General features: G+C 53.3%; 1 protein-coding gene across 1 annotated transcript; it reads right to left on the bottom strand.

Annotated features, from left to right (window-relative positions):
* On the bottom strand, positions 1–24010 carry LMNA (lamin A/C). The gene is made up of 12 exons (XM_069951341.1): positions 23586–24010; positions 6101–6257; positions 5593–5718; positions 5321–5491; positions 4373–4498; positions 4068–4288; positions 3689–3902; positions 3435–3542; positions 3174–3293; positions 2340–2441; positions 2002–2247; positions 1–1911 (listed from the first exon to the last, which is right to left on the bottom strand). Exons 1-12 carry the CDS (start codon positions 23930–23932, stop codon positions 1882–1884), a joined length of 1968 nt encoding a protein of 655 aa, XP_069807442.1. The 5' UTR covers positions 23933–24010; the 3' UTR covers positions 1–1881.
* Between the last annotated feature and the right edge of the window lie 756 nt (positions 24011–24766).

The raw sequence follows: 24766 nt of genomic DNA, 5'->3' as shown, positions 1-24766 counted from the left end.
TCTGGATCATTGACTTTTATTTCAAAATTGCACAGAAACTGGAGGCAGGGACGGGGGGGAAGGCACTTCAAGCTTTGGGGGCTTTTATAAGGCACTTGGACAACAACCTGGACATAATTCTCAGTGTGCGGACTCTCTGGTCCATGTGTTACTGCGCTGGAGGAACACCAGGTCTCCTGATCACAACATACAATGTCGCCATTTCCAACACGTTTTATCGAGGCAAAATCCCAAACCTGCGCCCCCCTCTAATCCAGAATTACATACGGGCTCCATTATATACCCCAGAGCAGGGAGTAACTCTTCTTATACCACTATATATATATTCTATATCATCAGTCATGGCTGCCCACGCGTTTCACCCTTGTGCTTTATGGCCCCTCAGCGGGACACAAGAGACCTCAGGGAAATGAAGCAACAGGTAAAGCAGGTTATAAAAGGCCACCGGGGCGGAGCTTCATATATATACACGGTTTTACGGTAAATTGGCGGTTCGTTTTTTTTAAGAAAAAAAATGGAGTAAATAAAAAAATAATGTCAAGGCCGCCCCAAAATAACGAAGTAAGCGTACAATATATAAAGATAGAGCGACATGCATGGCTATGGATACGGCTACATGGTAAGTGGAATACAAGCGGTATAAAAAAAGAAGCAAGATGTCGGAGAGACGCTCTCCGCATTACTATCCTATGAGGCAGAACTAGTGGCCCCTGACCATGACCCCTGAGTTAGGACCCCAAGGAAAAAAAAAAAAAAGTAATGTAATAGTGTTAAACTGTGGGGGTCCCCCACCTCCCTATAAAACTGCACCGCCCCCATGCTTGCTGAAAATAGATTTGGCATAAAAAACAGGCTCCGCCCATTAAACGCTACCAGTACTATGGTAGACTGAGTGCAATTATTCCGGGGGCAGACTACAACAAAATGGCGTCTGCCTACATTATTATTATTAATGGACAGGCAGGGGTGAGAATTATCACGTAGTGGTTCCCCTCTATTGTAAACACAGCACTACACAAAGCGCCTTCTCTTTGGTTATTTATGGAGGGGGCCATCTTGTGACCCATTCTCCATGTGAGCACCACACCGTGTACCCATAGATATGTGTGAGCAAGGAGAAGAGATCACTGCCGTCAAGCAGCCGCTATCTTGTCACCTGTTCTCCATGTGAGCGCCACGTTGTGTACTCACAGATATGTATGAGTAAGGAGAAGAGATCACTGCAGTTACATGGCCGCCATCTTGTGACCCGTTCTCCATGTGAGCACCACACCATGTACCCATAGATATGTATGAGTAAGGAGAAGAGATCACTGCGGTTACGTGGCCGCCATCTTGTGACCCGTTGTGTACTCATAGATATGTATGAGTAAGGAGAAGGGATGACTACGGTTACGTGGCCGCCATCTTGTCACCCGTTGTGTACTCATAGATATGTATGAGTAAGGAGAAGGGATGACTACGGTTACGTGGCCGCCATCTTGTCACCCGTTGTGTACTCATAGATATGTATGAGTAAGGAGAAGGGATGACTACGGTTACGTGGCCGCCATCTTGTCACCCGTTCTCCTGGTGAGATCACTGTGGTTAATTGTTAACAAAAATATAACAAAACCTAGAACCGTTGGGGGATCTGCGACAAGAAGGAGGAGCTTCAGCAGGGGCCCGGTGCTGGTGGGAGCCGATGGCGCGTCTACGGAGGATTCAGCTTTGGTTTCATTTTAACAATAAAAAAAAAAAAAAAAGTCTGCCTTAAGAGAAAAAAAAAAATCTCCTATATAAAACACCTGATGTAGAAAATAAAACAAATGTAACAAATGAAAAATCCCACAGGAAAATCCAATGTGTCTTCTGAGGATGAAGAGCGCGGCGGTGGCGTCCTTACATGATCCCGCAGCTCTCCGGGGACATCTGTGAGGAGAGAGAAGAAGAGGCGGAGTCAGGAAGATGGTGGGCGGAGTCTACGGCAGGCTTCTGCGGGTAAACAGGGGGGCCTCTCACCTTTGTACGCTGGTTGTTCCCCACAATGAAGGATCGGGGTGTCAGGCTCTCGCCCAGGGAGCTGCCCCCGCCGGTGCCCCCTGTACTGCGGTAGGTACGGGTGACGGTAGTGTAAGAGCTGGAGGAGGAGGAGGTGCCTGCGCCGCCCCCGAGCCCCTTGTCAGCCGGCTGCCCGCAGGTGGTGCAGGTGATGTTGCGGGAGCGCAGGTTGTACTCACTGGGGTCTCCGGTGGAGTTCTGCCCATCCTGCAGGGAGGAATAGGGAAGGGGGGGGGGGGGGGTCAGTCCTCCATAGGGGATGCGGCAGATAGTACACTGTATATCAGACATGTACTTACATGGTGGTGGTGGTGATGGTGATGGTGCTCGCCCTCCTCGTCATCTTCATCCTCATCCTCATCATTCACTACAGCCCGGACTAGCTTACGCATGGCCACTTCCTGTAAGGATAGTATGCGAGGTGAGAACACCCCCATAATAATGCCCCATACACCCCCATAATAGTGCCCCCCCATGATAGAACCCCTATAAAAGTGCCTCCTACCAAATTCTGCCCCCCACCAAATCCTGTGACTGTACACCCCTATAATAGTACCCCCCACCAAATCCTGTACACCCCTATAATAGTGCCCCCACAAAATTCTGTACCCGTGCACCTTTAATAGTGCCCCCCCACCAAATATTGTGACCGCACACATCTATGATAGTGCCCCCCACCATATCCTGTCCCACCACACCCCTATGATAGTGCTCCCACAAAATCCTGTCCCACCACACCCCTATGATAGTGCTCCCACAAAATCCTGTACCCGTAGACCCCTATGATAGTGCCCCCCACCAAATCCTGCCCCCCCAAAATAGTGCCCCCACCAAATCCTGTATCCACACCCCCATATTAGTGCCTCCACCAAATCCTGTATCCACACCCCCATAATAGTGCCTCCACCAAATCCTGTATCCACACCCCCATAATAGTGCCCCCCACCAAATCCTGCCCCCCCCCAATAGTGCCCCCCACAAATTCCTGCCCTCATACACCCCCATGATAGTGCCCCGCCCCGCCCCCCCCCCCCCCCGTAGTGCTAATTTCTGCACCATACTCTACCCCATAAAACTCCACTCAAACCCCTGTACTCACATGCCCCCCCCCCCACCCCCCTGTGGGCACTCACCTCGTTGCTGGAGGTCAGGAGCGCGGTGCGGATACTGTCCCCTGTCCCCCAGGAGGTGTGCGACTTCAGCACAAAATCAGTGGGGGGGTTGTGAGGAACACCGGCTCCGGAAGCCCAAACCTGACAAAAAAAGATGGATACCCAGTAAATCATCTGTGCATCAGCGCTGAGCAGGAGTTCTGCAGTCTAGACAGCAGGGGGCGCTGACGCTCCACACAGCAGCACAGCTCCAGCATTACACAGTATAGTCCCGTTACCCACCGTCAGCGTCTGTCCCGCCTTCAGCAGGGTCCTGGGGGGGAAGCGGTAGATTATGGGTTTGTCCTCTCCGATCTGACGCTTAATCTGCCAGTTCCCCAGTGACTGATCCTGAAAGGAGATGAGAGAGACGTTAGGACCCTGCGGAGTACTATAGGAGGACAACACACCACACTGGAGGACACACTACATCACCATCTAGCGGACCCCAAATCTTAAAGGGGTCCCTCCCATATAGGGGGCGCTCTCATCCTCACCTCGTTGGACTTGTTCTTCAGACGAACAAACTTCCCCTCCAGGTCGACCTCCTCCACGGCGACTTTCCCACTGGTCCTGGCGTGCTGGTTGTAGCTGGTGACGCGGCTTTCACCCTCCAGCTTCCTCTTCTTGGATGTAGAGGAGACGTGCGCCCCGGACTGTGCTGTCCGTGAGACCCTCTTCTGCCCAGATGGGCTGGGTGACAGACGAAGCCTGCGGGAACAAGACCTCTCAATCATCACAGCCTTTAGGGGGCAGCAAACATGGCCGCCACTACAGTAAGAAGGTGCCTTGGTTGTAAGGCTGGGTGAGGATGCCCCCAGGATACAGTGAGATATAGATATATACCCTGCATCTCTATGGCCGTATAACACCCACCTCTCCTCCTCGCCCTCCAGGAGCTTGCGGTAGGCATGGATCTCCATGTCCAGGGCCAGCTTGATGTCCAGCAGCTCCTGGTACTCGTCCAGCTGCTGCTGCATACGAGCCCTCATCTCGGCCATCTCCCGGTCCCTCTCCGTCAGCGCCCGCCGGTTGGAGTCTCTCTCGCGGCTCAGGGCCTCCTCCAGGTCCCGAAGCTTGGCCTCCTTAGCGGACAGCTGCAGGAAACACAGCACAATGCCAGAGGCTGAACCTCACCACCTGATACCACCGCCACCCGGCCCATCAGAATGACCGCTCACCTGCTTCTGCAGCTGACTGAGCTGAGCGCTGAGGCTGTCTATACGGATCCGGCTCTGCTGGATCTCCTCATGGGCTTCACCCACCATCGAACTATTCCGCTCTGCCGATAACTTGGCATTCTCCAACTACAGACACCAAACATAACATTATACCGACATTCAGCTCCACCGGGGGCAGTATATCACTTATATTCCTGTATATAGGAGCAGTATTATTCCTGTATATAGGATCAGTATTATAGTAATAATATTCCTGTATATAGGAGCAGTATTATAGTAGTATATTCCTGTATATAGGAGCAGTATTATAGTAGTTATATTCCTGTATATAGGAGCAGTATTATAGTAGTATATTCCTGTATATAGGAGCAGTATTATAGTAGTTATATCCCTGTATATAGGAGCAGTATTATAGTAGTTATATTCCTGTATATAGGAGCAGCATTATAGTAGTTATATTCCTGTATATAGGGGCAGCATTATAGTAGTTATATTCCTGTATATAGGAGCAGTATTATAGTAGTTATATTCCTGTATATAGGGGGTAGTATTATAGTAGTTATATTCCTGTATATAGGAGCAGTATTATAGTAGTTATATTCCTGTATATAGGAGCAGTATTATAGTAGTATCTTCTTGTATATAGGGGACACTATTATAGTAGTTATATTCCTGTATATAGGGGACAGTATTATAGTAGTTATAATCTTATACATAGGGGGTCAGTATTATAGTAGGAAACCTCAGGTTGTGCTGGATATTACATCTCATCTCTATTAATTTTAAGACAACTGAGCTGGAATACCAGACACAAACTGAGGAAAAGATAGGAGCTCTATTTGGATGCAAGCAGCCATGTTTTCTTTCGAATCCTGGATTACCCCTTTAACTCTTTTCTTTCCTTAATACAGAAGACAGCTATGACCCTCTGGCAGTCGCCCACCTTACCTTAGCATTGTACGTCTTCTCCAGCTCCTCTTTGTACAGGGAAATCTGCCCCTCATGTTGGCCACGCAGGTCTTGCAGAGCATCGGCCAGTTTACTCTCAAACTCACGCTGGCGGCCACTGTCTATCTCCACCAGACGCGTTTCGTGACGCCTCTTGGTCTCTCGCAGTTCCTGTACAAAGCATGAACACGCGGTTACATTCAAATCTAAAATGGCCCCATCTTGACGACACATCCTGCTGGTATACAGGTAAGCCGTGGTCATGCACCAACCTCGCTGTAGATGTTCTTCTGAAATTCCAGCTCTTCTCTAAGGGTCTGGTTACGGTTCTCGGCGTCAACACGACGAAGCATCTCATCCTGAAGCTGCTTCTTGGCGTCGGCAAGGCTTCCCTCCAGCTGCAGAGAAAGTGATCAGGTAAGGTTGTGGCCTGGTATACAGTAATATGGCCGTTCTGTGGCTGTACTTTGGTATACAGTAACACGGCCGCCCTGAGTCTGTGGCCCCAGAATACAGCAAAATGGCTGTCCTGAGGCTGTGGCCCCAGAACAGCAATATGGCCTCTGTGAGGCTGTGGCCCTGATACACAGTGATATGGCCACCATGAGGCTGTGGCCCTGGTATACAGCAATATGGCCACCCTGTGGCCCTGTATACAGTAAAATAGCTGCCCTAAGGCTCTGGCCCTGGTATTCAGTAATATGGCCGCCATGAGGCTATATAACAGTATCAGTACTGTCAGCCACCATTGTCGATGTCTCACCTTGGCCAATGTCTCACCTTGGCCAATTGGCCCTTGAGGTCCCGCAATTCGGCCTCCAGGTTCCTCTTCTCCCCCAGAGCGGTGGACAACGCTGCATCCTTGGAGTTCAGCAGCGCCTCCAAATCCTTCAGCCGAGACTGAGCTGCCAGTAGATCGGCCTCCTTCTTCTTGTTTCTGGAAAAATAAACCACAACATGGGGTCAGGACTCGCTGGCGGACATCTTGTGGGCTGCAATCATGTGCACAACACCAAGACCCCCCAATTATAACTTCATTCAGAGGCTTGACGCATCAAAATGGTGGATGTCAGGGTGTTAGAGACCTATCAGCCACCTCCTCTACAACCAATCACTGCTCATCTTCATGATCTAACCTGCACTGAAGAAAAGGACCCAGACGTCTCAGCTTAGCTGACAGAAGGTTAGATGTGGCGCCATCTTGTGGAGGGAGTACACACAACCAGTCAACTATAAACTGCTAGCAGTCAATGAATAGAGAGTCATCTGTGACAATCAATATGGCTGCCATTACGGTTCCCACAGTTGTAGTCTCTCACCCTAGTGCTAGCCTAGTGACACATTTCCTACCCCAGAGGGCCCCTATTGCTATTCAGGACTCTGGGAAAGCTGAAGGACAACCCCTGATGTCTGATAAGGTTGTAAAGCGGCGCGCTCCACCGGGGCAGGGTTCACACCTCCGATAAGGCGCTGGACGATTATATAACGTCCTGTAGGAGTGGCAGCTGCCGGGTGGGAAGTGATTGACTCTGTAAACATGGCAGCTGCTCAAACACAGACGGAGCAGACTTCATTGATGAGTTTAGCAGGGGCAGCATGGCGTTCACCGGACAGGTGCAGGGTATAAAGAAGATCGCTCCACCAGTAACAATGTCAGCCATGTATCTGTATGAGGCAGAAGGAACAAACCTGCTGCTGTCCACGACTGGGAAACTACAACTCCCAGCATGCCCAGTCAAGAGCTGCAGTTTCCCAGTCACATAAGTCATATCTTTTCATGGGGAATCTGGGCGCAACCATGGCCGCCATTGCTGCTCCTGCAGCCTAGTTACCTCATCATTTATTGCCATTCAGTAGTCAGGGAAAGCTGGGTATCCGCCTTCCTGGTGGCCATATTGGTCACGCTCGCACTTAGTTATAAACAATGGCAGCCATACTGGTCATCACCCAGCTTTCCCAGATACGGATCAAAACAGCAGCCGAACTTCTGGCAGAATCTACTATAAACACCGGGGTCTCTGTATAAATCCCAATCCCGGGGGCAGGGGGGCGGACGTCGTCTTTACAGAACATTCTTGGTATTTTTAGCACAGGAGAATAAAAAAAAAAAAAAAAGTTGATTCCAGTAATGCGCTTGATGGCGGCGCTCCAGGAGCAGCAGCCGCTTCCACGGACGATCGCTCCAAGTTTCCAGTTACTTAATGGGAGCCGAGTGCAGTGTTTATACAGGACGCCCCGGGCGGGGGAGGCGCCTGACGTCAGCGCTGCCGGGAGGGAACCCAAAAAACTTACTCAATTTTAAAATTTATTAGAATTGTTAATTTCAGATACCGTTTTTTCCCATGATGCTTTAGATTATAACCGACCTGAGTGGGAAAAGCTGGCAGAATAGCACCGCCATGTCTCAGTGCGAGGTGTAATGTGGTGTGTGGAGTTATCCTAGGTCTGGACTCTAACTAGGACGCCCCCCGGCATCGTCCGCCCGCCATTGTTTGCTTTACCAGATGAGGGGAACGCCCAGGTGTCAGGTAGAAGTAACAAATACTGACAAATGTCGCCTGAGGGCGCAACAGATCTGGGGAGCACGGGGGCCACGCCGGGACTTGTCAGACCAGACAGGAAAAGACATGGTCTCGGGGCGGGCTAGTGAAAGGAGTCATTACCTGCCGACACCTGGGAGGCACACAGCGCCTCACGCCTCGCAGCTTTCACTAGTTCAGTCACTGAGCAGAGCTCACTGTGCGCTCTGGCTGTGCAGACGCAGGGTGTAGACACTTGGCACATTATAAGGGAGGGCTGACATGTGAAGTACGAGCTGCCACGTTGCCGCCTGTTTCATCCCTTTCTTCCGTACTGTACATTCGCCAATATTTAATTTACCTACAAGCCAGATTTCCGCCTTGGTGATGAGCGGACAGGACTATGTGCAGCGCGTCTGCCGTCTCGTGTCTAAGCACCCCGGACCACCCCACCCCTACTGTCCACTTGGGACAGGTCTGTTTTATCCTGGGAAAGCTGAGTGATAACCAACATGGCCGCCATTACAGTACGTCACAGCTTTTCTGGAGACCTGGGAGACAATGAGTGGCGATAACGTCACCTCCCAGATGCAGAATAAATGGCCACATAGACAATTCCAGGACTTTCCTGTGGTCCTGAATGGCTAATGCTGAGGGGAGAGATGTAGATGTGACAGCGGAGTGTGCCTGTAGTCTGGTGTGGACAGGGTTAATGGCGGACACTTGAGCTGCTGCGGCCGCATCCCGTGAGTCATCGCTCCAGGAGCCGTCACCAATATGGAAACACACAGGGGCGGGAGGGGTGGGGGGGAACAGTTTGTGTCGCTGTTACTATGGTAACAGGCAGGGGCTCTGTTCTGTCCCGTTATTTCCTCTAAACAATAGACACAGGGCTGCGACGGGTGTAACAGGGTGGCAGGGCAGCGTATGTGACACCCGGAGTATGCGTCACATGGCTCAGGGGCTTAAAGGGACACTACACCCAAAATCTCTGGAAACCCCACAAGCATGTGACCCCATGTGACTGACAGTGGCCGCTCCTGTGTCCTCAAGTGCCCCTAAACGCAACGCCATGCCCCCATAACAGAGCGAAACACAATGCCCCATAACAGAGCCCATCACATCCCACCACAGTGCCCCCGTAATAGAGCCTGTCACAGTGCCCCCATAATAAAGCCCATCTCATCCCACCATAATGCCCCGTAACATAGCCCACCATATCTTACCACAGTGCCCCATAACAGAGCCCATCTCATCCCACCACAATGCCCCGTAACATAGCCCACCACATCTCACCACAGTGCCCCATAACAGAGCCCATCTCATCCCACCACAATGCCCCCGTAACATAGCCCACCACATCTCACCACAGTGCCCCATAACAGAGCCTGTCACAGTGCCCCCATAACAGAGCCCATCTCATCCCACCACAGTGCCCCATAACACATCCCACCACATCGCCCTAAAACAGAGACTGCCACAGTGCCCCCATAACAGAGCCCACCACATCCCACCACAGTGCCCCATAACAGAGCCCATCTCATCCCACCACAGTGCCCCCGTAACATAGCCCACCACATCTCACCACAGTGCCCCATAACAGAGCCCATCTCATCCCACCACAGTGCCCCATAACACATCCCACCACATCGCCCTAAAACAGACTGCCACAGTGCCCCCATAACAGAGCCCACCACATCCCACCAGTGCCCCATAATAGAGCCCATCTCATCCCACCAGTGCCCCCGTAACATAGCCCACCACATCTCACCACAGTGCCCCATAACAGAGCCCATCTCATCCCACCACAGTGCCCCAGTAACATAGCCCACCACATCTCACCACAGTGCCCCATAATAGAGCCCATCTCATCCCACCACAGTGCCCCATAACAGAGCCCATCTCATCCCACCACAGTGCCCCAGTAACATAGCCCACCACATCTCACCACAGTGCCCCATAATAGAGCCCATCTCATCCCACCACAGTGCCCCAGTAACATAGCCCACCGCATCTCACCACAGTGCCCCATAACAGAGCCTGTCACAGTGCCCCATAATAGAGCCCATCTCATCCCACCACAGTGCCCCCATAACAGAGCCCACCACATCTCACCACAGTGCCCCATAATAGAGCCCATCTCATCCCACCACAGTGCCCCAGTAACATAGCCCACCACATCTCACCACAGTGCCCCATAACAGAGCCTGTCACAGTGCCCCATAATAGAGCCCATCTCATCCCAGCACAGTGCCCCATAACACATCCCACAACATCGCCCTAAAACAGAGACTGCCACAGTGCCCCCATAACAGAGCCCACCACATCCCACCACAGTGCCCCATAACAGAGCCCATCTCATCCCACCACAGTGCCCCCGTAACATAGCCCACCACATCTCACCACAGTGCCCCATAACAGAGCCTGTCACAGTGCCCCCATAACAGAGCCCATCTCATCCCACCACAGTGCCCCATAACACATCCCACCACAGTGCCCCATAACAGAGCCTGCCACAGTGCCCCCATAACAGAGCCCATCTCATCCCACCACAGTGCCCCATAACACATCATACCACAGTGCCCCCATAACAGAGCCTGCCACAGTGCCCCCATAACAGAGCCCATCTCATCCCACCACAGTGCCCCCATAACAGAGCCCATCTCATCCCACCACAGTGCCCCATAACACATCATACCACAATGCCCCATAACAGAGCCCATCTCATCCCGCCAGTGCCCCCATAACAGAGCCCGCCAAAGTGCCCCCATAACAGAGCCCGCCAAAGTGCCCCCATAACAGAGCCCGCCAAAGTGCCCCCATAACAGAGCCTGCCACAGTGCCCCCATAACAGAGCCTGCCACAGTGCCCCCATAACAGAGCCTGCCAAAGTGCCCCCATAACAGAGCCTGCCAAAGTGCCCCCATAACAGAGCCCATCACATCCCACCACAGTGCCCTATAACAGAGCCTGCCACATCTCACCACAGTGCCCCCATAACAGCCCATCTCATCCCACCACAGTGCCCCCATAACAGAGCCTGCCAAAGTGCCCCCATAACAGAGCCCATCTCATCCCACCAAAGTGCCCCAAAACACATCCCACCACAGTGCCCTATAACAGAGCCTGCCACAGTGCCCCCGTAACACAGCCCACCACATCGCCCCTGTAACAGTGCCCACATCCCACCACAGTGCCCCATTACACAGCCCACCACAGTGCCCTATAACAGAGCCCACCACATCTCACCACAGTGCCCCATAACAGAGCCCGCCACAGTGCCCCCATAACAGAGCCCGCCACAGTGCCCCCATAACAGAGCCCGCCACAGTGCCCCCATAACAGAGCCCACCACAGTGCCCCCATAACAGAGCCCGCCACAGTGCCCCCATAACAGAGCCCGCCACAGTGCCCCCATAACAGAGCCCGCCACAGTGCCCCCATAACAGAGCCCGCCACAGTGCCCCCATAACAGAGCCCATCTCATCCCACCACAGTGCCCCAAAACACATCCCACCACAGTGCCCTTTAACAGAGCCCGCCACAGTGCCCCCATAACAGAGCCCATCTCATCCCACCACAGTGCCCCAAAACACATCCCACCACAGTGCCCTTTAACAGAGCCCGCCACAGTGCCCCCATAACATAGCCCACCACATCTCACCACAGTGCCCCATAACAGAGCCTACCACAGTGCCCCCGTAACACAGCCCACCACATCGCCCCTGTAACAGTGCCCACATCCCACCACAGTGCCCCATTACACAGCCCACCACATCCCACCATAGTGCCCGATAACAGAGCTCACCACATCGCCTGAAACACAGTGTCTCTATAACAGTGCAAACCACATCCAACCACAGTGCCTCTATAACAGAGCCCATTACAGTGCCCCATAACACATCCCAACACAGTGCCCCCATAACAGAGCCCACCAAATCCCAACACACTGCCCCCATAACAGAGCCCGCCACAGTGCCCCCATAACAGAGCCCACCAAATCCCAACACACTGCCCCCATAACACACTGCCCCCATAACAGAGGCCGCCACGGGACCCCCATAACAGAGCCCGCCACGGGACCCCCATAACAGAGCCCGCCACGGGACCCCCATAACAGAGCCCGCCACGGGACCCCCATAACAGAGCCCGCCACAGGAAATGCCAGGTGCAGTGCAGCAGTCGGACATGTCGGAGGATGCAGAGGCGCTCTGCTGCAGGAAGCGGGTGGCGGCCACCACTGTCCCATATTAAAATATTTTTGGTATTTGGCAGAAGGCGCGTCTGGTACGTGTTGACACAATAGCACCGCGCCCTGTTTCCCAATACTTTCCCTGTGAGATCCTACTGTACGCAAACAGAGGCCGAGATTATCGGATAAGCACGCGGCAACCTCTGTACAGTACCCAAGCTGGCGCACTGACATCATGAGTAGGGGGCATCACCTACGTGATGCCACTGCTCGCCATACCCGCTCAGTGCCTCAGTGGTGTCACTAGCCCAATATATTCCAGCTATATTATACAAAATGGCCGCCAATCTGCCTTAGGTGAGGAAAGTCATTACCAAAGAGAAACCGTATTGTCCACAGTTTTCAGTCAATACACACAAGATGGCCACCACACGAGGCAAAAAGTATATTACACAAAGTCCCTCAGAGAATTTGCTTGTTTTAAGTCAATTTCGGCAATTTCTTAAATTAAAAATGAAGCAACCCGAATCTAGTCCTCATGGATGGAAACTGAAACCTAAGACCTGAGCAGCCAGACTGGTCCCTGAAATAATGTATTATATAAAATGGCCGCCATCTCAGATTAAGACGCAAACACTATCAGAGTGCTGCAATGGATGATGTAACATCTCTGGCGTGGCCACCCCGTATTATTTATCTGAGCCGTGCAGAAAGCCGTGCCAACATAGATGACCACGTAGTCATATGGCATGGCTGATAGTAGAAGCTGCTGCCAAAGACGTCTTGACTGCCTGCAACATGGCGAGGAGTCCCCCAGCACCCTGACATATGACGATACACACACACACACACACACACACGAGAGGGTGGAGGGTAGGGCTGGGCGATATGGCCAAAAAATAAAATCTCGATTTTTAAAATTTTTTGGACGATTCTCGATTTAAATCTCGATTTTTTTGTTTTTGCTAAATAAATAGGACATTTTTCTCCCTGCAGCATCAGATACGATTTTATTGACGTTTGAGACAACTATATTGTTTCCCAGTGTAACAGTGCTCCTCCTGTGCCCCCATGTAGTAGACAAACACATTGTGTGCCCCATATAAGTAGTTTTCCCAAATATGTGCCCTATGTACTCTGTGCCCCCATATAGTATAGGCGATCTTCTTTGTGCCTTCATCTAGGTAGGGAGTAGTAGTGAGGGTATAGTGGATAAGGGGTGTAATAGTACAGGTAAAGATGAGGAGTGTGGTAGTAGTACAGGTATAGATGATGGGTGTAGTAGTACTACTGAGGGGGTATGGGGTGGACTGGGGGTCACTGAGTGGGTATGGGGCAGGCTGGGGGTCACTGAGGGGTATGAGGCAGGCTGGGGGTCACTGAGGGGTATGAAGCAGGCTAAGGGTCACTGAGGGGTATGGGGCAGGCTGGGGGTCACTGTGGGGTATGCGGCCGGCTGGGGGTCACTGAGGGGTATGAGGCAGGCTGGGGGTCACTGAGGGGTATGGGGCAGGCTGGGGGTCACTGAGGGGTATGAGGCAGGCTGGGGGTCACTGAGGGGTATGGGGCAGGCTAAGGGTCACTGAGGGGTATGGGGCAGGCTGGGGGTCACTGAGGGGTATGAGGCAGGCTGGGGGTCACTGAGGGGTATGAGGCAGGCTGGGGGTCACTGAGGGGTATGGGGCAGGCTGGGGGTCACTGAGGGGTATGGGGCAGCTGAGGGGACACTGAGGGGTATGGGGCAGGCTGGGGGTCACTGAGGGGTATGAAGCCGGCTGGGGGTCACTCAGGGGTATGGGGCAGCTGAGGGGACACTGAGGGGGTATGGGGCAGCTGAGGGGACACTGAGGGGGTATGGGGCAGCTGAGGGGGACTAGGCAGGCGTGGTAAAGTGTCAGGACTGCGCGGTGAGGTGCAGGGCCGGCAGTCAGGAGAGATGTGGTACCGGCGGCTCCAGCCTCTTCACAGAGCCGCGGCTGACCTCTCCCGCCCCTTACACGTTAGTGCCGCGCTGAGCTGCGTCCCGCTCTCTTACTGTCACACGTGCAGGTCCTGTTCTGTGGAGGAGGCGGCAGGGATCGCAGCAGAAGGAGAGAACGTCGCTGCGGGTCCTGGAGCTGTACAGCGGGCAGCGACGTTCTCTCCTTCTGCTGCGATCCCTGCCGCCTCCTCCACAGAACGGGACCTGCACGTGTGACAGGAAGAGAGCGGGACGCAGCTCAGCGCGGCACTAACGTGTAAGGGGCGGGAGAGGTCAGCCGCGGCTCTGTGAAGAGGCTGGAGCCGCCGGTACCACATCTCTCCTGACCGCCGGCCCTGCACCTCACCGCGCAGTCCTGCAACTCTCTCCGGACCCGACACTTTACCGCGCCGCCCGCAATGATTTTTTGTGAAAATCGAATTTACGATTTTCACAAAAAATCAAATCGATTCTAACTGTCTGGGCGATTAATCGAATTAATTCGATTAATCGCCCAGCCCTAGTGGAGGGTGTCCTCTAGGCCCCTGGACTGCTCCCCCTGCCCATCCCTCAGGATAAGCTCTCTGTGTAGCATTTGGGTAAAGTCCACACCATCTTAATCTATAGCTACAAGTTCAGATATCTTTACTGTAGTGATTGTGGGGGTCATTCACTAAACCGAAGTGAGCTTCCAGCTGACTCTTTGGAGGATTTCCCAGCTAGGGGAATGGGTCACTCCACAGACCAGAGACTCAATGTGACTTCACGTCACGCAGCGGCAGAACACTCACAATTCAGCAGAATTCGCCGTAACCATAATGACTGTGTAACATTTCTGTTAAATTGTCACATGACCTGGAATAAGCGGTAAGCCATCCCACGATCACAATGCTACATTACGTGTCACATATTCTTTAGGACCTGCCATGGGGTTGGCAGCCGTCCTAGGACCCATAGCCGCCCCTACGGGTTTACACTGATGAGGGGAGAAGAGCGGAGGATTCGTCACTCAGTCCTAGGGTAGGAAGGAAGTCTGCCGCGTACAGGGTGAGACCCGGATGTCATCTATCCTTACTGCCATCATCCACAGCAAGAGGTTATTGTATCCCACATCATCCGCCTCCTGGAAGACGAGCGGAGATTAGGTCTCCTGTTTAATCAACATGGCTGGAATTATCGGTCCGTGTCATTTATCTAATAGATTCGGTCTATATCCCAGACTATGGCCTTTATAGCCTGATTATATAGGGTGTGGGGCGACACTTCACGCATTACATGGTCCTGAAGTGTGATGCTAATCATCCATACAAGCATCCACATAGCATTTTCTCCCCCCCAATACTGTTGGGTTCTGGAAGGGTCCACACATCTTATAGAGTACACTGGACTATGGCATTCTGGGAGTCAGAGAGCACCTGCCATCCCTCCCCGGTATACACAAGCCTCCCCCAGTATAGACAAACGACAGCTGAGACATCTCTCCCACCTGTCATCTTTGAGGGTCTGTACCCTGGGACAGCGGCTGTCACCCCCCCAGACATCTGCCCAGAATCCAGCGCAGGCGCCGCAGCAGCTGTGGGGAGAGCCCAACGCTGCAGAAACCAATCCCAGCAAAACCAGCAAAATCCAAACAGTACCGCCAGGATCCGTGACAAGAACAAAGGCTTTCTAGAAATTACCCCCCCAAAAAAATTCCTGATCTACAAACCGCAAACAGAGACGTGAGGAGATGTTGTCTGGTGATGAGTCATGAGCTGCGCGGCAACCCAGAGCGTAATAATAATATAATTATAACCGCAGTGGAAACTTCTCCCCGTATCCCCCCCCCCTCCCTTTATGACAAAAAATAAAAAGGGAAAAAGAAATTTCAGGGGCCGCACGGTCTGCACACAAGCTGCTCTTTGTTAGCGAGGTCTGCATGGCAGTATAAACACTACGGACGCCATTGCAAAACAACTAAAATAAGATTTTTACTATATTTTATTTCTATTTAACTTTTTTCCATTCATAGAGCTGGTGTGTGAGAGGATTGTCCCACCCGGGATGAGAATGGGGGGAGTAGTGGAAGCGTGCCGAAACAGCGCTCAACTACACCACTAATATAAATGACAGGATCAGACTATGGGGGGGCACGTGATGTTATACAGCCATTAACCTCTTCACTGCCATGTGTCTGTGCTCCCCAGGGGCCCAGGGTACAATTCAGGAAGCAATAGCCCTTCTGTATTTGCTGGAGGCCGGGAGCCGGTTCCTGTATTTGCTCAGTCCTGTTATCTGCACGACAATATGATGGGGGGATCTGACCACAGAGAAGGAAACGCAAAACAGAGCGACTGAGTGATAAGCTCGCCATTCGTGGAAGGGATATACGTTCGTAATGATGCTTTTTTAAAATGGCGGAATGTTTGCCAAAAAAACGCCACAAAGATCGTGTCACATCGTAATAGAAGTATATAAGATGGCAGCGATATATATAGGTCATTAACAAGTAAAGTGAAGACCCTGGGCGGCTGCAATACAGCACCGAGCCTCCCGATAAATCACAGCTCTGGAGGAACGCCATAACCGTGAGGCTGGCGCCGGTCCACCACAACAGCCAATCACTGACCACTAAATCCTGAGGAAACAAGCACTGACAATGTTATGTGTGAGGATCTCTCCCTCCCCCGCTGTGCCGCCATTTTACCACGCACCTCACTCACTACTACACAAACTACTTTCACTTTACAAAAAATGTCAGGAATTTCCAGAGAGGGGAAGAAAATGTGTGACCCTTGTCCAGAAGGGAGCGGCCGCAGACCAGGGACGAGGGCCGGAACCGTACCGGAGGTGGCGCCTATAGCAATCAATGGGATTGTAAATGTGTTTCACATAGCAACCAATAAGAGGAGTTGCTCTTAGTAACCAGGTTTTACAACAGATTAGAAAATGAAAGCAGTGATCTCATTGGTTCCTATGCTAAAATGTTTACTCCATTGTTATTCCTTTAGAATTGCTAAATTACTGGTTGCTAAGGCAAAAATTCCACCTTTACTTTGGTTGCTATGGGCAATGTCAGTGCCTGATCTGTCTGCTCTAGGGCTGGCTGGGAGTTGTAGTTTCCTATAGCACTGAACTACAAACATTTATAGCTGGATTCCCCACAGTACCTCAGCGATAGCCCGAGCTGTATGTTGTAACATGGCCGCCCCCCAGCACCGAAGCTGTATAGTGTAACATGCCCGCCCCCCAGCACGAAGCTGTATAGTGTAACATGGCCGCCCCCCAGCACCGAAGCTGTATAGTGTAATATGGCCGCCCCCAGCACTGGAGCTGTATAGTGTAATATGGCCGCCCCCCAGCACTGGAGCTGTATAGTGTAATATGGCCGCCCCCCCAGCACTGGAGCCGTATAGTGTAATATGGCTGCCCCCCAGCACCGAAGCTGTATAGTGTAATATGGCCGCCCCCCCAGCACTGGAGCCGTATAGTGTAATATGGCCGCCCCCCAGCACTGGAGCTGTATAGTGTAATATGGCCGCCCCCAGCACTGGAGCTGTATAGTGTAACATGCCCACCCCCCAGCACCGAAGCTGTATAGTGTAATATGGCCGCCCCCCAGCACCGGAGCTGTATAGTGTAATATGGCCGCCCCCCAGCACCGAAGCTGTATAGTGTAATATGGCCGCCCCCAGCACTGGAGCTGTATAGTGTAATATGGCCGTCCCCAGCACTGGAGCTGTATAGTGTAACATGCCCGCCCCCCAGCACCAAAGCTGTATAGTGTAATATGGCCGCCCCCAGCACTGGAGCTGTATAGTGTAATATGGCCGCCCCCCAGCCCCGAAGCTGTATAGTGTAATATGGCCGTCCCCAGCACTGGAGCCGTATAGTGTAATATGGCTGCCCCCAGCACTGGAGCTGTATAGTGTAATATGGCCGCCCCCAGCACTGGAGCTGTATAGTGTAATATGGCCGCCCCCAGCACTGGAGCCGTATAGTGTAATATGGCCGCCCCCAGCACTGGAGCCGTATAGTGTAATATGGCTGCCCCCAGCACTGGAGCTGTATAGTGTAATATGGCCGCCCCAGCACTGGAGCTGTATAGTGTAATATGCCCCCCCCCAGCACTGGAGCCGTATAGTGTAATATGGCCGCCCCCAGCATTGGTGAAAATACTGGTGTCTCGCCACACTGCTGACCTTTCCCTGGAGACGCCCACGCCGGCCTTGCCAGTCACTAGCTCTTTTGTACGGTTGGCACAGCGCTGGTTAATGGGCACAGGACTGAGGGGCAGGCGGCCATAGTATCCAGCAGCCTCGCTGTTTGTGGACAAAGAGACTTTTATCAAGGTTATGGGAGCGGCTGCGGAAGGAGCAATGTGAACGACATGTGGAATCCCAGACGTCTGACACCGGTGAGGAGGACGCAGCTGGCAGGGCGCCGGAGGATGTGGAGCACTCACATTGACCATTCCAGGGCATCTCCCCTGCTGAAATACTCTGTGCTACTGAGGGATCCCACTCCTTCCAAAACATCAGCACACCCCTCCTGAAATACTCTGTGCTGCTGACCAGATGACAGGCATCCGTTTAGTCTGCTTCTGCCAGATGTGTCCCAGCACAATGGCGTTCTTTATCCCCCCCTCCCCCAGCACAATTAGCTGTGATTAGGATACGGGTGTGGCAGAGACATAAGGTGCTGCCCAGGTGTGCGACACCATTTACCCAGTGAGCATTGTGCAAGAGATGAGCCACACATTGCTATGTTATGAGCCTATGGGTCACCATGGAAACCGCGGGTAAACATCCTGAGCGGGCGTAGGCCAGAGGACGGGTGACAGATCCCAGTCATACGCCGCCCAGAGAACGGGTGATAGATCCCAGTCATACGCCCCCCAGAGGCCGGGTGACAGATCTCAGTCATACGCCGCCCAGAGGCCGGGTGACAGATCTCAGTCATACGCCGCCCAGAGGCCGGGTGACAGATCTCAGTCATACGCCCTCCAGTGGCCAGGTGACAGATCCCAGTCATACGCCCCCCAGAGGACGGGTGATAGATCCCAGTCATACGCCGCCCAGAGGAAGGGTGACAGATCCCAGTCATACGCCCCCCAGAGGCCGGGTGACAGATCTCAGTCATACGCCGCCCAGAGGCCGGGTGACAGATCCCAGTCATACGCCCCCCAGAGGCCGGGTGACATATCTCAGTCATACGCCCTCCGGTGGCCAGGTGACAGATCCCAGTCATACGCCCCCCAGAGGCCGGGTGACAGATCCCAGTCATACGCCCCCCAGAGGCCGGGTGACAGATCTCAGTCATACGCCCTCCGGTGGCCAGGTGACAGATCCCAGTCATACGCCCCCCAGAGGCCGGGTGACAGATCTCAGTCATACGCCCTCCGGTGGCCAGGTGACAGATCCCAGTCATACGCCCCCCAGAGGCCGGGTGACAGATCTCAGTCATACGCCCTCCGGTGGCCAGGTGACAGATCCCAGTCATACGCCCCCCAGAGGCCGGGTGACAGATCTCAGTCATACGCCCTCCGGTGGCCAGGTGACAGATCCCAGTCATACGCCCCCCAGAGGACGGGTGACAGATCCCAGTCATACGCCCCCCAGAGGACGGGTGACAGATCCCAGTCATACGCCCCCCAGAGGCCGGGTGACAGATCTCAGTCATACGCCCTCCAGTGGCCAGGTGACAGATCCCAGTCATACGCCCCCCAGAGGACGGGTGATAGATCCCAGTCATACGCCGCCCAGAGGAAGGGTGACAGATCTCAGTCATACGCCCTCAGGTGGCCAGGTGACAGATCTCAGTCATACGCCCCCCAGAGGACGGGTGACAGATCCCAGTCATACGCCCCCCAGAGGCCAGGTGACAGATCTCAGTCATACGCCCTCCAGTGGCCAGGTGACAGATCCCAGTCATACGCCCCCCAGAGGACGGGTGATAGATCCCAGTCATACGCCGCCCAGAGGAAGGGTGACAGATCCCAGTCATACGCCCCCCAGAGGCCAGGTGACAGATCCCAGTCATACGCCCACCAGAGGACGGGTGACAGATCCCAGTCATACGCCCCCCAGAGGACGGGTGATAGATCCCAGTCATACGCCCCCCAGAGGACGGGTGATAGATCCCAGTCATACGCCGCCCAGAGGAAGGGTGACAGATCCCAGTCATACGCCCCCCAGAGGCCAGGTGACAGATCCCAGTCATACGCCGCCCAGAGGAAGGGTGACAGATCCAAGTCATACGCCCTCCGGTGGCCAGGTGACAGATCTCAGTCATACGCCCCCCAGAGGCCAGGTGACAGATCCCAGTCATACGCCGCCCAGAGGAAGGGTGACAGATCTCAGTCATACGCCCTCCAGTGGCCAGGTGACAGATCCCAGTCATACGCCCCCCAGAGGACGGGTGATAGATCTCAGTCATACGCCCCCCAGAGGCCGGGTGACAGATCTCAGTCATACGCCCCCCAGAGGACGGGTGACAGATCTCAGTCATACGCCCCCCAGAGGCCGGGTGACAGATCTCAGTCATACGCCCCCCAGAGGCCGGGTGACAGATCTCAGTCATACGCCCCCCAGAGGCAGGGTGACAGACCTCAGTCATACGCCCCCCAGAGGCAGGGTGACAGACCTCAGTCATACGCCCCCCAGAGGACGGGTGACAGATCTCAGTCATACGCCCCCCAGAGGACGGGTGACAGATCCCAGTCATACGCCCCCCAGAGGACGGGTGACAGATCTCAGTCATACGCCCCCCAGAGGACGGGTGACAGATCTCAGTCATACGCCCCCCCCGGAGGTGATGAGGCACTGTACACTATAGGAATGTGCAGATCACATGTGGCGGCTAATCCTGACACGGCCATTGACTCTGCTGACAGGCGGCCATTATTATCCCCTGCAGGTAGGCAATGTTATGGGATGTGTCGGAGCTATGCAGGTTACGTCAGCAGCCGGGGAAGCCCTGGGAAACTTCTTCTAAACTGCTGACAAATTTACCTCAGTGTGGCGGCCATATTGGTTCCCACGTGTTCACTCAGGAGGGATGCTCGTAACTATCCACGTGGGCCCATCCCGCCCTTCATTACATCCATAATGTGTAGATATTTAATAGGGTAATTATAGCTACAGTGCGGCGGCCATCTTGCCTGTGTTGTCACCATCCCTGAGGGAACATCAGTCCCATCATTATCCCCTCTGTGGTGAGCGCTAATTCCCTCCTTTATATCCCGAGCGGCGTCTGCACCCGACCATTTATATCACATTATAAGACCAAATATACAAATTTTGTTTTAATATAAAAAATAAAAAGTTTATGTTTTTATAGTAACCCTGACATGGCCTCCAAACATTTTTACTACATTATATTACATCAATATCATCTTGTGGGAGATCAGATCCCTGGTTCTATGGAGAGCCGCCCGTCCGCTGCTGCTGCCCACCTGCCATTCGCTGCTGCCGCCCATTTACCAGTCCGCTGCTGCTGCCGCCCGCCTGCTGCCCACCTGCCATTCGCTGCTGCCACCCGCCTGCTTGCTGCTGCCCATTTACCCATCCGCTGCTACCACCTGCCCGCTGCTGCTGCCCATCCGCCGCTGCCACCCGCCTGCTGCTGCTGCCCATCCGCCACCCTCCTTCCTGCACTGAATTAAATTCATTGAGATAAATTGGATTACTAACGAGCGGGAAGTCGTCTCCGAATCGTTAATAATCAAATTTTATCGACAATTAAAAATTTACCAAAAAAAAATGATTGAAATCTTCTGAGAATTTCCCAGATTTTTGGGTGTAACGTGGAGGATCTGGGGCGAGCGATGTTCCCGATATAGCCGAGCGGGGTGCCTCCTATAGGCAGGGCTCGTGTTGCGCGGTTCGGCTCTGCTACGCTGACTCACTCGTTCCCTGTGATCCTCCCCGACTCTCTGATACAACCGGTTCTGGGAGCAGCGACGATTCCTCACACTTCATTAGCTGTGGAGCGGGCGGCCATGTTTTTATGGATTCCCTGTATCACTAAAGACGCTGATGTTCTATGGAAAAATCCGACAAGCACCCGGACGCCCCGGACCCACATATTTACGTAATTGGGGGGTAGAACGCGGCAGGGATAAAGGGCTTTGGGTGGAATGCGGAGGACGGTCTAGAGAAGCAGAGTGGGACGTTGGCAGGACACCATCCCTGGCGTTTGTGGTGAAGCCTTATAGGGTCCCGGAGTGCGCCCGCCCTCGGCCCTGCATACTGCTCAGGTTCTCTCTGGCGATGGGTGTGCCCACATCAGCGTAGACACAACACATGGCTGAGAACACGGCATGGCATCCTCACCGTCTAGAGCTTGGCAGAGGCTAAGCCTGGAGGACGTCAGTGCCAGGGCAGGCGGGCACAATAGGCTCAACCGGAGATAAAGATGACAGCTGCAAACGAAGCAGCTGCCAGTCTCCATGCCCCCTGAAACAGTGACAGACAGATAGGAGCCTGATACCATGTGCAGAGGGATGCTTAAATACTCTGTGCTTCCAAATACAACACAAGGATCAGAACTGGAGGAGCCAGTAAAGTTGAATAGATAACTGTGACTTTCGGCAAGTATGCGGCTTCATGCCAGGCAGATGTGGGGGGTATAATAGTGAACACCCACTGTAGGCGGCACAATACTGGGCACAGCGGGCACACTGACACTATGAGTCATTCCCAAAAAAAGAAATCCCAGGAGATTCTTTACGTCTGCAGCAAAGTCTATAAATGGCCGTCACATCGGAGAGCAGGGAGGACGGGAATCTCATGGAATGGCAGCGCCCCTCATCTGCCCCCGGAGAAAGTGAAAGTGGAGCCGCGCACCGTTACCCCATTCATATCCCGGCACGTCCCACATCTCCTGTATATACCCCGGCAAGTCCCGCATCTCCTGTATATACCCCGGCACGTCCCACATCTCCTGTATATACCCCGGCACGTCCCACATCTCCTGTATATACCCCGGCACGTCCCACATCTCCTGTATATACCCCGGCACGTCCCACATCTCCTGTATATACCCCAGTATGCCCTGTATCTCCCGTATGTCGTGTATATACCCCGGTATGTCCTGTATATATATACTCTGGTATCTCCTGTACATCTTGTATACACCCTGGTATGTCCTGTATATACCCCAGTATCTCCTGTATATACCCCGGTATGTCCTGTATATATACTCTGGGATCTCCTGTACGTCCTGTATACACCCCGGTATGTCCTGAGTATACCCCTGTATGCCCTTTATATAGCCCGGTATCACCCGTACGTCCTGTATACACCCCGGTATGTCCTGTATATACCCGGTATCGCCCGTACGTCCTGTATACACCCGGTATGTCCTGTATATACCCGGTATCACCCGTACGTCCTGTATACACCCCGGTATGTCCTGTATATACCCGGTATGTCCTGTATATATACTCTGGGATCTCCTGTACGTCCTGTATACACCCCGGTATGCCCTTTATATAGCCCGGTATCACCCGTACGTCCTGTATACACCCCGGTATGTCCTGTATATACCCCGGTATCGCCCGTACGTCCTGTATACACCCGGTATGTCGGGTTCATGCCGCCGGCTCCTTACCGTGCCTTCAGCTCGTTGTGCTCCTCCCGGATCTTGCTCAGTTCCAGCTGGAGTCGCGCCCTCTCCTTGGCCACAGAATCCAGGGTCTTGCGTGCGTCGGCGAGCTCGGTTTCATACGCAGACTTGATGCTGGACACCTCGCGGCTCACAACCTCCTCGGACTCGGTGATCCTCAGCCGCAGCCCGGCATTCTCGGACTCCAGGGAGCGCACCTTGTCAATGTAGACGGCCAGCCGGTCATTGAGCTCCTGCAGGTCCTCCTTCTCCTGCAGCCGGGTTATGCGGGTGGGGGACAGCGGGGTGGATGAGTGGCCCCTGGTGGTCCTCCGGTTCCCTGGCGTTTCCATTGCAGCTTTGGCTGGTGCAGAATGAAGGAGAGAGGGTGAGGATGTGTGCGGCGCTCTCCTGACTCTCCTTCTGGCTGTCTCACTCTCAGACACTCTAATAACATTCCCGGGGAGGAGCCGAGGAGACAGAGCCAGCCCAGACTCCAGCCGCTGCCCCCGGATCACCACACTCACACTGCACACGGGTTACACTACACACTGATCACACTACACACTGCTCACACTACACACTGCTCACACTACACACGGGTTACACTACACACGGGTTACACTACACACGGGTTACACTACACACGGGTTACACTACACACTACACACTGCTCACACTACACACTGCTCACACTACACACTGCTCACACTACACACTGCTCACACTACACACTGCTCACACTACACACTGCTCACACTACACACTGCTCACACTACACACTGCACACGGGTTACACTACACACTGCTCACACTGATCACACTACACACTGATCACACTACACACTGATCACACTACACACGGGTTACACTACACACGGGTTACACTACACACGGGTTACACTACACACTGCTCACACTGCACACGGGTTACACTACACACTGCACACGGGTTACACTACACACTACACACTGATCACACTACACACTGCACACACTACACACTGCTCACACTACACACTGCTCACACTACACACTGCTCACACTACACACTGCTCACACTACACACTGCTCACACTACACACTGCTCACACTACACACTGCTCACACTACACACTGCTCACACTACACACTGCTCACACTGCTCACACTACACACTGCTCACACGGGTTACACTACACACTGCT

Source organism: Dendropsophus ebraccatus, chromosome 13 (assembly GCF_027789765.1).
Source record: "Dendropsophus ebraccatus isolate aDenEbr1 chromosome 13, aDenEbr1.pat, whole genome shotgun sequence".
NCBI lineage: Eukaryota > Metazoa > Chordata > Amphibia > Anura > Hylidae > Dendropsophus > Dendropsophus ebraccatus.
This window is presented reverse-complemented; position numbering and strand designations above follow the sequence as displayed.